The following is a 13112-nucleotide window of genomic DNA, read 5'->3' as shown; positions in this document are numbered from 1 at the left end:
AAGATGGCTAACACACATAATAAAAATGACAAAGAAGCCCTTATGCCAAAGGACTTCATAAAGAATATACTCACAGTAGGGACCTCAATACCCTAACTTCCTTTGGCCCACGCAGATAAATGTGCAGAAGAGAATGCCAGTCAAGAGCAAAGACGTGAAACATCTCTCCTACACAGAAGCGACACATACTCTCCCGTGCACGAGCACGGCTACCTCGGAGCCAGCACAGAGAAGGGCGTCGCGCACAGAGGCAGCGGCCAGGGGGCCTCCAGTGACCTCCCGTGACCTCCAAAGGATCTCAGCGGTCAGAGCGAGAGCCCATTTCTGTCCCTAAGAGGCTGAGGGCACCAGCCCAGTGTGAGCCACCACACAGATGAATTTCTGTGAAGCCACTAATTTACCTAAATTCAAGTTTCATAGCCCAATCCAGTACACATATGCTTTAATGACATGCAAAGATGTTTCGGTCCCCAAACGCTCAGGAAAAACTGGCACCTGGGGGAGATGAGTTTATCCTGCGCCTCTAAGTCCGCCTCCTGGCACTCCTCTCCAGACCCTCAGTCGAAATGTCCCCGTCTGAAAGCACGGGGACATGGGAAAGGCCATGCAGCTGGGGACCAGCTCACATTAGGGCACTGGCTCGGGGTCTGTTCTGCTACTGTCCCCGAGTGGCTCCTGAGTGTCAGGTGCTGTGTGAGAACTCCGCGCCCTGGTCAGTGCTCCATCGGTCAGAAGGCAAGAACCCCAGGGCCCCGTGCAGCGTAAGTGAGCCTGGCGACTGCCCCAAAGAGGCAGACAGCACAGGGCACCCCACGACACGGCAGGGTGCCAAGGCAGAGTCACGCCTGCTGGGCCTCGGTCCCACCGCAGCTACGGTGTGGTGAAGAAGCTGTGTTTCCAAAAACGCTTTCCTCGTTTTACACAAAATGTGCGCTTTGCTCACAGGTCTATCACGTGCATCTTTTTCTTTATACCTTTATCTTTTTATGAAAACGCTACCATTCTCCACTATTCTAAGGAGGAAACAGGATAAGAAATCCTTATCCAAGCCTGAAAAAAGACAGCAAGGGACGTGTGCCCATCATTATCCTGCCTCGTGCCTTTGGACACTGGACACTGGACAGACCTTCACGGAGAAGGTCTGAGACACGTCAGCAGCCCCACCCGGGTCCCTGCAGCCCCACCCGACAAGCCACAGGCAGGTACTTTACCTTCCGCGGGTCCATCCCAGCCTTGCTCTGCAGGCGGCGCCACTGCCAGCGGTCCCGCGCTCCGCCCCGTGGAGTGTCTGTACCTGACGGAATAGATCAGGTCTTGCACATCATCCAGCACTGCGGCCTCCTCAAATACGTCTTCCTCCATTCCCGCAGCCCGGAGCTCGGTCACGCGAGCGTCCAGCATTTCCTCCGCCGCACTCAGAATCCGTGACTCCGACGTGCGGAAGACCTTGTCCAGGGCTTTTTCCACGCTGTAGGGCGGGCTCTCCTGCTGCGCGGACTTCAGCGCTGACGACATTTCTTGGAACATGGCCTCCAGCTCGTGGGCATCAAAGTACTTCTGGAACCGCTGCAACGACTGCTGCTCCTTAAAGAAGCTGCTTATGAAGGGCAAGTGGGCGAAGTGGCTGCTGTGCTCCGGCTCCGCCTCTGTGCCTGCAGCCTGGTGGGACGCATGGCCGTCACGCTCCTCAGGGGCGGCCCCCCGGCTCTGTGTGTCCGTGAGCTTCTCTCCGTCCTCCCGGTCCTCTTGTGAGAGTCCCACCCCCGGCGTCTCCGCCAGCCCCGAGGTCTTCAGGGGGTCCTCGGGGTTGCCCTCGGTAGCAGAAGCGGAAGCGCTATTCTGAAACACTTCTGGCTCCGGAGTCTGGTGCGTTTTCTCACCAGGGAAGTCGCTCCCTTCAGGTGGTCTCTGTGCTTCCTTATCTGCAGCAGGGCTTCCTTCCTTTACTGCCCCCAGACCACCAGGTTCCTTGCCTGGCGTGCCTACCTCTTTGCCCACAGTCTCATTTTTCCTATCAGTTTCCCAAATATTCCTAGCTGCTTCTTTGTTGGCTTCCGTTTCTGCTTCAGTATTCACGGCACCTAAAACCCCTCTTTCGGGGACTTGAGGAGGAACCTCAAACTGCCTGTCCTGCCTCTCAGGGCTGTTCCCTCTGGACTGCTGTGCACTTGCGGCATTTTCGTCCTCCAGTAGTTCCTCGGGGGCGTCGTCAGCATCGTCTGCCTCTGGTTTCTCGGTGCGGGGACCTGGCCCTTCTGCGCTGCCCGGCTGGCCCACTGTTTCTGCTCCTGGAGTGTCCGGCTTCGGACGGACAGACTCCCTGCCCACAGCGTCTCCTGTGACCTCTTCTGAGGACAGCCTCGTCTTCTCGTTCACGGGCGGGCTCACTACAGCAGCCACATCTTGTTCTTGTTGCCAGGACAGATTTCTCCCCAGAACGGGACCCTCGTCTTCCAGCCCTGTTGACAAACCAATTTCATCAGGAGAGGAGAACCGGGGTTGATTTTGAGTCTTAAGAAGCTGTTCCTCTTTAAATTCCTCACTTAGATGCTCCACTGAAGCTGTGTGTGGTTTTGATCCGTTTACTAAAATATCTACTTCCTCCTCCATTCCGTCTTTAGATGCATTATGCTGATCCTCTCCCAAGAGCAGAGCGCCATCCCTGGCTTCCTGTTTAATGTTTTCATCCTTCACCTGATTCCCTGCAGCCTTATGCTCCCATCCACTCTCTGAGTCACCTTCCAAAATCGGCTCTCCAGGCTCCTCCTCCTGGACCATTCCTTTCGGGATAGGAACAGCTGCTCTTTTAGGATCCTGTTCTTTGTTACCAAAGACCGATTTTAATGTTTCTTTGCCCTTTTCAGTTGCTACCAACAAGTTCAGGTTGCTGCTCTGAGTCGGGCTGTGCAGAGTCCTGTCTTCTTTCTTCTCATCCTCTAACCCTTTCTTAGCCTGCACCAGGTTCCTCTCAGATTCCTCAGCTGTCCTCCCGCTTCCTTTATCGTGAAGCTCTGGGTCCATTTCTGGGTCTCTCTCATTATTGGTTTTAAGAACTTCTACAACAGGAAGACCACCTTCTGCCTTTTTAGAGTCCGTATAATCTGTTGGTAATTGTGGTTTCCCCCATTTGCTGTCTGGAACTAATCCATCATCGCCTTCCTGTTCTTCTTCTGAATTGTAACTCTCAAAATCCATACCTGTTTGTTCCTCGCCTTCTGTGACAGTGGAGACGGCAGTGTCCTCCCAGGCTGTTGGATCTTCTCCATCATTTTTGATGTGCAGGGGCTGAGTTACCTCCACTTTGTCCTCTTCACTTGAATTCTGCTCTTTGTCAGTTGAGTATTTCCCAACCTCAGATGTTGCCGGCATTTTCGAGTCTTCTTCATCTGTATAGGTTAGTAAAGGTATCTCATCAAAGTTTTCCTGATCCTCTTCCTCTTCTTCCTTCCCAATTACATAATACTCAGCATCTAAGTCCTCATCAAAATCGTCTTCTAATGAAGTAACAAGTCTGGTTGTCTCATCATCAGACACAAGTGCATCGGCAGTTGAGCCAAATTTGGTTTTCAAGTCCAGAGTCATTTCTTTTTTCAAAAGTTTATAAGCATCCACTTTCTCCTGGTCATTTGAGATGTGAGAAGTATTGCTGGTTTTGTTGTTTTCACTGTCCTGCACTTTTAATTTATCTTGAAGCAGTTCTTCAAATGATTCAAGCGAAGGCTGCTCCCCCTGCGAGTGATCCGTGTGACCACTTGCATGGGGGCGGGTCTCCTGAGCCCCATAGCTCTCCTCCTGCGCCTCAGCGTTTCCCGGGAAACTGCTGTGTCTCCCCTCCGCGGTGGCCTGGTCCGAGTCAGGCGCAGGGTCCCTTTCCTCAGATACTCCAGGAGGTTTTTCCACATGCTGAGATGTTTTTTCTATAGTTTTCTTAGAATCTCCGTTTGCAAAATTGTTTGATGCCAAAAATCCTAGAAGTTCTTCTAAATTATAGTTATCAAAATCATCTCTTCCCCCATCGAAGCAAACAAAATCTGTCTCCTGTAAGGGAAAGAGAAACACTAGTATGTTGCTAGCCAGGTGTCACAAGAGCAAACTCTTACCCATGCTAATGACAAGGATAACCTTGAACTCATGGTTGGCTCTAAAGGAGCTTTCGTGCCGACCTTGGGCAATTACTGTCCTTGGGTAACTGGGAGACGGCAGGCGGGAACGCACCTGCCCCTGGCTTTCTGCTCCCGAGGAGGACTTCTACACCAGGCATACTTCTGTCTTCCCTTCCTTCCCCCCCCCCCTGCCCTGCCCCCATCTTCCGCTTGGGACCAGCTGGAGACAGCACATGTCCTCTGTCCTCAGTTTGATAGGAGCAGTTCCCCTGGGGACAACTCCCCAAGCCCCCCTACCTCACTCCGCCTCCGGCTGTGTCAGTCTGTCTTATTCTAGACTGAAATTTCAAGGGCCATTATTTTTTTTTAAATATTTTATTTGTTTATTTTGACAGAGGGGAAGGGAGGGAGAAAGAGATGAGAAAAACATCACTGTGTGGTTGCATCTCACGCCCCGCCCCCCACTGGGGACCCAGTCTACAACCCAGGCATGTGCCCCAACTGGGAATCGAACCAGCAATGCCCTGGTTTGCAGGGAGCCACACGAGCCAGGGCTTGAGGGCCCATTATTTCTGCACGTTTGAGCCATGTTTGCCAAAAAGCTTTATCCATAAATAACGGTGGCAGTTTAGTCTTCATCTGCCTGCCTGCTGGGCCTCTCAGTTTGTTCTGGGCACAGGTGGGAAAAAGTGGGGCTCGCTGACTGGGTCCCCCAACTTCCAACATCGACACCCGAGGTTCTGGGAACTCACCACGTATAGTCATTTGTGTGGGAGAGGCTGGAGAACCGTCCAGTGCCTCTGCCATCCTGCCCTGCAGGCTGCCCTTCCCGCTTAACCCGGCCAGAAATGGGCAGAATCGCCTCGCTGCCGGGCTCTGAGTCTACGCAGATTATTTAGCTCCTATTTTCTTGGATTGGGAAAGATAAATCAGCTTAAGAAGTATCTCACTGACATACAGGTGCACAGGGAGTAAAAATTTAAAGGACCAAAGAACTGTGTTGGGGGGGCCCACTAATTTAATTATCACCACCAATGTGACTTGAAAACACGATTCAGTCATGAATATACTCTACTCTAAACTGGGGTTCTTGGTGTCAATAAACTCTGCTTTCAAGACTGTTCGTAAATCTATATTCTTCCTCTCCTGTAAAAACTATATTGACATTCAAGGGGCCATAAGGGGAAGAGAAAGTGGAAAAAAAACCAAAAAAAGGTCATTCTCTTCTCCTTGCTAGCCCTTCCCACTACTCTGGGGAGACCTGCCCAGGGTGGCAGGGGGGAATGGTTTCATTTCCTCACCACACGCACGCCTCAGCCATTTCCAAGGCACTGGGAGAAGGCAGCGTCCCAAACACACGAGGCCCCTGTGGCCAGTGAGCTGCTGTTGCACACGTATCCCAGAAGTCTCTTCATTAGGAGCAAGGCCAAACAGGCAACAGGGCTGACCTTATGACCCCTGAGACTATCAAAACATTTCAAGAACAGCAATGGCACCATGGCTGGTGTGACTCAGTAGATGGAGCACCAGCCTGCAAACTGAAAGGTCCCTGGTTCAATTCCCAGTCAGGGCACATGCCTGGGTTGTGGGCCGGGTCCCCAGTTGGGGGTGAGCGAGGAGCCACGAACCAATGTTTCTCTCCCTCTCTTTCTCACATCTTTCCCCTCTCTCTAAAAAATAAGTAAAAATCTTTAAAAAAAAATTAGCAATGGCTCTAAAACCTCACCCGTTCTACCAGTCTCATCTAAGAACTGCCCAGGGCCAGCAGCATGTTCTGCAGCAACTCCGATGAGCTGCTCAGAGGCCTCTGAAGGAAGGTGGCACCAGTTACTATAAACTCCAGAAATCATCAATCGCATGAGCATCCTGTCCTTGTCTTCACAGAGCTGTGTTAATGAAGTCAGTGCCCCCTAGATGGACGCTGTATAGAATGTGCCGTCGGCACCTCCTAGATACGAGACAGGACTTCATCTGAAACTCCCCAGTCCCTTTTCCAGGTCTGTAATACACTCACCCCTTAAATCACTAAAGAGTCAATAAGACGTTCCTTACACCTTTGCACTTCTGGCCTAGTACATATGTGAGGGTGTCTGATCAATGTAACCTGATTTCTATTGACTTAAACTGTCTAAGGACCATTCAATGAATGGTTTTCAAATGGAGACACCTTTTCCTTTTGCTGATGAAAAAGAATTATTTACCTCACAAATGTAATAGCTAAATGCAAAAATATTGAATTCTTAATTTTTTCTCATAGAAAGCAGCAAAAATAACCCCGTAGAAGAATACACAACCTTGCATAAGAACCCCTACTTCAATGTATTAGGTAACTATCAGATTGTGACGCAAAGTCTCCTAGAAATTCATTTTCTTTTTTCCTCTTTTTAAAGGGAGTCGGACTCTAAATTAAAATCTGATACACAAACGTTAACTTTTCTTTTTCTAACAAAACATACGGAAAGACCTTCAAAAATAAAGCAGGTCCTTGACTAACGTCTTGTTCAATGTCATTCCGTTGGAACATCGGTAAAGTGACATAGAAACTTAACTCTTGCTGATATCAATGAACCTATAATAAAACTGGCTTTGTTATGTGGCATTTTGCTTAAAGTCACAGAACCTGTAGACAACACTAAGTGAGGACTTCATGTAATCAGTAACTGATGAATTTGTAAGCCCATTATAACAGAGAACCAAAATACAAAATCCACCACTTACATCTGCTGGAACTTGTAGCTCTTGTTTAGTGTATGTATGGGCTACCTTGATTAAAGCCTTTGGAAAATATCCAAAAATACGTCCAACCTATATAAAAGAATGGGCAAAAGAAACATGTCAATCAAAATTCTGTACAAGAAACATGCACGAGAGAAAGTGGACAGACAGGCAGCTCCAAGCACAGAAGCGCACCATCACTTGAATGATCACAGAAATTATGATTCGAATAAAAATTAACTACATCATATTGTCAAGCCAACTTTCCTAAAACCACTGAAGTTTTCTTTCAACGTTCAGCTTAATTCTAAACACAGAGCACAGGAAGTTAGATTTTTGAAGTACATAAAAGCTGCATAAGAGAAGATTGTTGTCTATTATATGATTAAAACTATGCAAATCGAAGCTGGTTGGAAACACAATTCCAAATAACCTCTAGCAAGAATTTACCTCCACATTTCACAGCACTGCTCATAAACCTGTACTTACATGTCTTTCTTAAACCAATGAACTCCAGCCATAGAAAATGAATAAGTAAAAAATACAAAATTTCTGAAACGTATGACCAACACTACAAAAGGCCACTATTTCTGGATATTATGAGCTATACTAGCTTTGTCAAAAACTAGAGTTTCAAGTATTAGGGGGAAAATAAAATTCTTACTAATCTATACATCAAGCTTTGGTTTTATGCAAAATAAACCTCTGTAGAAGATTACCCTGTTCATCTGTAGCACTAACACCTAAGGTTAGACTAAGTCATGTCCGCTTGAGAAACACACTCTGTCTGTTACTAGCCGCAGTCTGAAAGAGAGTGGTAGATCACTTCCCAATCACTAAAGGAGACTGGTAGGCAGATCAAATGCACAAAAAGAAAAAAAGGCTATCTTATCACCAACTCCTAAAATATCCTCATTATGAGCGCTCCAGTTATATCTGGCAGCTACCTGAGAGCCAGTGTTCCTGGGAGAATACTACCTTGGAGATTAGATAACCCAGGGCAATTAAAACCGCCACACTGGCAGTTCAAGTCTGCCACTCTAAGAAAGCAAAAAAGATGGCAGGATGAAAACTAAGAAATAGAAAGAAGAATCCTTTGAAAGCTAAGGGGAAGAGTTTTTCATTTCCTGAGTTAGAAGGTTCATGAAATGAGAGAGTTAAGAGAAAACATCCCTTTTCTCCTTCTCGGGAAAATTTCATTTAAAGAAAACCTGGAAAAGAGACAAAAAAAATATCAGAGATCTGTAGAGAAATACATTTATTTTTGTGTAAACTCTGTGATACAAAACTCCATATTTTTATACTGGATGGGGTCCCATTTCTTATGATACAACCCCCGCAAAATGTTGTAGAATTAAGGGCCCTCATAAATAGAAGTAATCCGTGTGTCTTAATTTTGCTTCCATGTATAATCCCCGCCAAGGGACTGCTGATTTGGAAGGAAAAGCAAAGCAGAATATTGTTTTAAGAGAACAATTTCTGCATAGCTACTATCAGGACAAACGTGAATGGCACCCGCCCCAGAAGGAAATATTCTGAAGGAACGTGCATTAATTACAGGGCTTTTGATTTTTAGGAGCTAAGTCTGCACACGCACTAACGGCAATGCAAAGCAGAAAATAAAAATGTCACACAAGCAAACACTGTGCCTCCTAAACAACGCTCAGACAGCAAAGGGCCCTTCTGGCTGGGCGCTCAGGGCGGTGCTCCCCAAAGAGGCAGGATGACGGTGGGGACCCGGGAAGACGGCCGGCTTTCCAGAGTGGACACGGGTGTGCACGAAAGTGTGGAGGGGGAAAAATGCAAGTGGACTTCGCTGACAAATGCTCAAACTTGACCACCAGATTAAAAATGCAGCCTGGGGACGTGGCATAACCGTCCAAGAGAAAAGACTTAAGAAATCGCCTGTGGTAGACCTGAAAGAAACAGAATAGATTCTCCTTTGTATTGAGTGATTCAACTGGGACTCTAGTGGAATCACAAGGTCTGTACCTGACTGGGTGGCCTTGCCATGTCCCTCCCTAGGAATCCGACTGCCAACAAAACCGAGCTGCTCTTCCCTGCGGAGGTTTCTCAAGGCTCATTTTCTGTGGTTTGTTTTGGTGTCTCATGGAGATTTTGAAAGCTTCCACAGCGGGGACTGGGTATTTCTCTAAGTTGGGACAATTCTAAGGACATCAGAGACTCTTACTGCTCTCAGTAAGTACACAGTCCACACTCTGAAAAGGACAATTAACTCCCACGCCTCTCAATCTCTTGGTCCTAGAGAATATCCTCATTCAAAACATCAGAGCACGCTGTGCTCACTGATTTCCGTGTCTGATATCAGGGCACCCAGAGAACTGGGTGGGACTGAGCTTCAGGGGGACCGTGGGGAGCAGGCATCTGCAAAGCACGGAAAGGGTGAAGTTGCAAGCAGAACAAACACCCAAACAAGAGAGCACACAGTGAAAGCAACATTTGCTGTTTAACAGACTAAGAACAGCGCGCAGGATTAGGTGACTGTCCCCTGAACTGCCAGTTTTTCACAAATAATAATTTAGAAAAAATAAATGCACACAAAATCAACTTTAATCGTGAAACAGTCTCACACATCGCTTACGGTAGTAAGTCTAATGCCCACGAATCCTTCCATTTTAAAGCAATGAAGTTCAGGGATTTTCGGGTTGCATTTCAAACTTGACTACATATGGAGCCGCCATGGCCCTGAAGGCCTTAGAACTTGATGCTGAGGAGCAACAGCCGGAAGCAGTTCCCTCTGTTTACGAAACCCCTACTGGGCCCCTGCTCTGTGCCAAGCCTGATGCCTGCTGGGGAGACACAGCAGAGAGGACCTGGGAATGCCATCGAGGACGCGAAGAACAGTTATTTAAATCGACAGTGCTGAACGAGCCAATACAAAGTCAGAAGAGAAAGCATGTCATTTTCTCCCTCCTTTTTCCTGGCAGAATTCACACGTGGTCCCCGAGCCTGCAGGTCCTGAATTGCAGTCCTTTCTTTTTCTTGAATAAAATTTTTTTTGGTGATGAAAAAGGGGGGGGGGGAAGTATATTAAATGTTTACTTACACTTCCAGCCCAAACTTCAGGTGATTTCCCTGCCAGTTTGTAGTAGACATAGACATTGTCGCCTTTTTTAAAATTCACAAAACGACAGTCCGGGCCTGTGAAATCTTGTAGAGCCTCACCCCGGTGCATTAACACTGCATATGAGAGAGAGAAGAAATAAGCAGATATCAGGGTTCCAGTTTCGTGGTCCATATTGATTCGTCAGGAAGTAGAAGAACCCGCTGTGAACAACTTTCTCCAGCACTGCCTGGAATCAGTCGCTTTTGAGTCATGTGTTCAGAATACCTAAAATCTTTACCGTTTTATCCTTATAAATCAGGACACCCACCCACCCCCGCCACCCACCCCTGGCAAATAGGGCAGAGGGAAACTCTCACTAGTTTTGTTTATGGATAATGCTGAGAAACAAAACCCAGCATGTCCACCCCCTAAAAGGCTGTTCTCAGTAGTAACTTTTGGTTCCCTCTCTAGCCTTCTAGTCTTGACCTTTGTCATTTCATAGTCATAAAAAGACTTCATTTTGTACTTGGGTAAACTCAAGCGCAGATGCTGACTAGCTTAAGCGTGGGTACACGTAGCAGTAATAGGGAACAGGGGAGAGCACCCAGAAGCCCCCAAGGGATCAATTAACTTCAACTAACCCCTGAAAGGCACTGCCTGTAAGTGGCTCTAACTGGTGCCACTAGCAGTAAACACTGTCCATTTCGTTTGTCCCTAGATTGTTCTCTCTACACAAGACCTGGATGAATTACCAGGAAGGGATAGTGCACCCTGTATGATGGACCCAATCACACGACAAGGTGATACCGTCTGAAAGTGAGTGATGTGTACCGCGGCCAACATGAAGAAGGTTCTGTTCCAACAAAGCGAAGTTAAAATACCCTTATTTACTGGTTTCTATGAACAAAATCAGAAGTGGATGTCACACGTGACAGAGACAAGCACAACTTGTAAAAATTGCTCACTAGTCACTGTTGGTCTTAAAGCGCCCGCCTTCAATCACACGTGCTCTAGAAACTCACAGAGGTGTTTTTTCCATTTTTTGGCCAAACACACAGTTTCTGATGTAAGGGGAAATGGACAATAAATCCAATTAAATAGAGACAAAGAAGGATGAAATGGAAATAACACTTTTCTAAAAGCCCATTAGCAATAAATATATTACAACATATCTTTAAATACATGTTGGAGGGACAAAGACTGATTTACAGGGGGTTATTTGGATTCTGACGCTAAAAATCTCGTTATTTTAATACATGTCAGCATCCCAATTCAGAGATAATTGGGTGTGATGGGCCAGTGACTGTATCAGAACTGTAAACAGCAGTGGTTCTCTCATTCCCCTGAGAAGAGGTCGTGGAGGATGTGTAACAGTAAGTGAGATGCAATACAACGCAGAGCGTAAAACATTTTTCTGAAAAGCACAAGCCACATAGCACAGCCCCAGGTCCTGCTTCAGCTGCTTCCTGCTGTTTGGTTACATTGTGTCCTTTGGACAGAAGCCACATGACAACCTAACAGTGCTTTCAACACCAGGTGGCCCACTGAGGAAGCATCAGTGATGCGATTCTCCAGGTACCTGGTTTGGAAGAGTTCAGGTAGGATAGTGCTTGAAAGCAAAGAATAGTGAACATGTGCCGTAGCCAGCCCTGCTTGATACTACCTGGGTCTGCTCCCGGAGAACTAAGGGAAAAACTGTGGAGGTTGCTCCGCTTTTCTAGTGCGGATTTACACCGGCCCCAGGGTTACCTCTTGGAGTGACGCAAATCCGAGACTGCCTCCTTTCTTATTTGAGGTGCTGCAGTATCACAAACTTCGAATTGTGGAATTCTTCTTTGAATAACACCAATTTGAATAGAAATAGCTAAACCGTCGAGCCTCACCCGTGGCTCTAGGCCCGTGGCCTTTTCTGAATGAACATTTTCTATACCTTCTGATTACAACGTGTGAACAACCGTCTGGGCAGCGGTTATCACTGAGGTACAAGGTTCCTGGAGAACAACTTCTGGGAGGCTAAGAACGATCCTGGTTCAGCAAACTCACAGGAAGAGATTCAAACACAAGGGGCTAGGGCTAAAGGTGGTTAGGTTTACCAAACCCTTAGAGCGTTTATTATTGTTACTTTCATAATCCAATTCATTGGAGCCCGGACATCTCCGCCCTCCACACCACCCTCCACCCCCCCCCCCCCCCCCGTCGGAGGCTGGGGAACGACTCCGCTTCCTGCGTGGAGAGGAGGCTGCGGGTCCCAGGTGGCCAGTGCACATCCTCCGCAACTTTCGAGAGCCAGAGCCAGAGCCGTAGATTTTGGCCTTGCTGATGCCCTCCCTGCCTGGCTGCTCGCAAGGAGACTTCCAAGCACAGAAATGACAGGACAGAGACCCGGACGGAGACCCTGAAATACACTGCAAGCCTAGACTCCGAGATTGTCCCAAACCCAAACTCCAAAATCTGTTCAAAAGGCAGTATGTGCCCCAAATCCGAGTGAAACAGAAGGGCGAAGGGGCAGCTCCGGGGGTGCCCTTTCCGATCCCTGTCAACAACCTTCGGCAGGGAATCCGCCCACCGAGCCCTGAGCGCATCTGCCCCCGCCGCACAGCACCCACCCGGGGTTCCCCGCAGTGGGGGCAGGAAAGTGCTCGGCGTCAGCGTGGGAACCCCAGGGCACGCGGCGCACCGCCCCATCGCCCCTCGGAGCCAGGTGGCCGAGGGTAGCGGACACCCGGTGCTGCTCCGGGGAGGACCGGGGACACCTCCAACCCCCAAAGCCCCATATCTGTGGGCCAAGAAAAAATAAAACGCCCGCAACAAGTGGGAGGTGCAGCCCCCCCGCGGCCAGGGCCTGCCGCCCGGGCATCCACAGAGCCTCTGCGCGCAAACGCAGGGACCCGGGGCTCGGCCCCAGGCCGCTTCCCAGCGCCCCGCCCTCCCGCCTAGGCTGCGATTCCCCCCGGCCCGCAAGGGGGCTGCCCATCTGCCGCCCCCGCGTGGCCCCCGCCGGGTCTCCGCCCCCCCACCCCGGCACTCACTGCTGCAATCGGCGTCGCCGCAGAGTTTGTGTTCCGAGAAGCGCCGGTCCATGTCAGGCTCCGGATGGCCCGGTACCCGCCAGGGCATCCCAAGCAGAAGCAGCCACAAGGGCAGCCCCGGCGCCGCAGCCATGTTGTGGTCACCGCGGGGAGCCGGTGACGCGGAGGACGCAGCCGGTGCCGGCGCCAGCGGGCGGG

General features: G+C 48.9%; 1 protein-coding gene across 3 annotated transcripts in view; it reads right to left on the bottom strand.

Annotated features, from left to right (window-relative positions):
• Positions 1-13112, bottom strand: part of MIA3 (MIA SH3 domain ER export factor 3) — a 40335-nt gene extending 27223 nt beyond the window's left edge. For 2 of the 3 annotated variants that reach the window (XM_037128352.2, XM_037128353.2), the window contains exons 1-4: positions 12915-13112; positions 9886-10019; positions 6822-6908; positions 1212-4038 (exon numbers count right to left, since the gene is read on the bottom strand). In XM_037128352.2, coding sequence (XP_036984247.2) covers positions 1212-4038; positions 6822-6908; positions 9886-10019; positions 12915-13047 — 3181 coding nt within the window. In that variant the 5' untranslated portion in view covers positions 13048-13112. The remainder of the gene's footprint in view (positions 1-1211; positions 4039-6821; positions 6909-9885; positions 10020-12914) is intronic. The other variant, XM_037128354.2, reaches the window with a different exon arrangement.

The sequence above is a fragment of the Artibeus jamaicensis genome, unplaced genomic scaffold (assembly GCF_021234435.1).
Source record: "Artibeus jamaicensis isolate MK-2021 breed Jamaican fruit bat unplaced genomic scaffold, CSHL_Jam_final scaffold_754, whole genome shotgun sequence".
Classification (NCBI taxonomy): Eukaryota; Metazoa; Chordata; class Mammalia; order Chiroptera; family Phyllostomidae; genus Artibeus; species Artibeus jamaicensis.
Note: the sequence above shows the minus strand (reverse complement) of the source record. Positions and strands in the feature narration are given on the sequence as shown.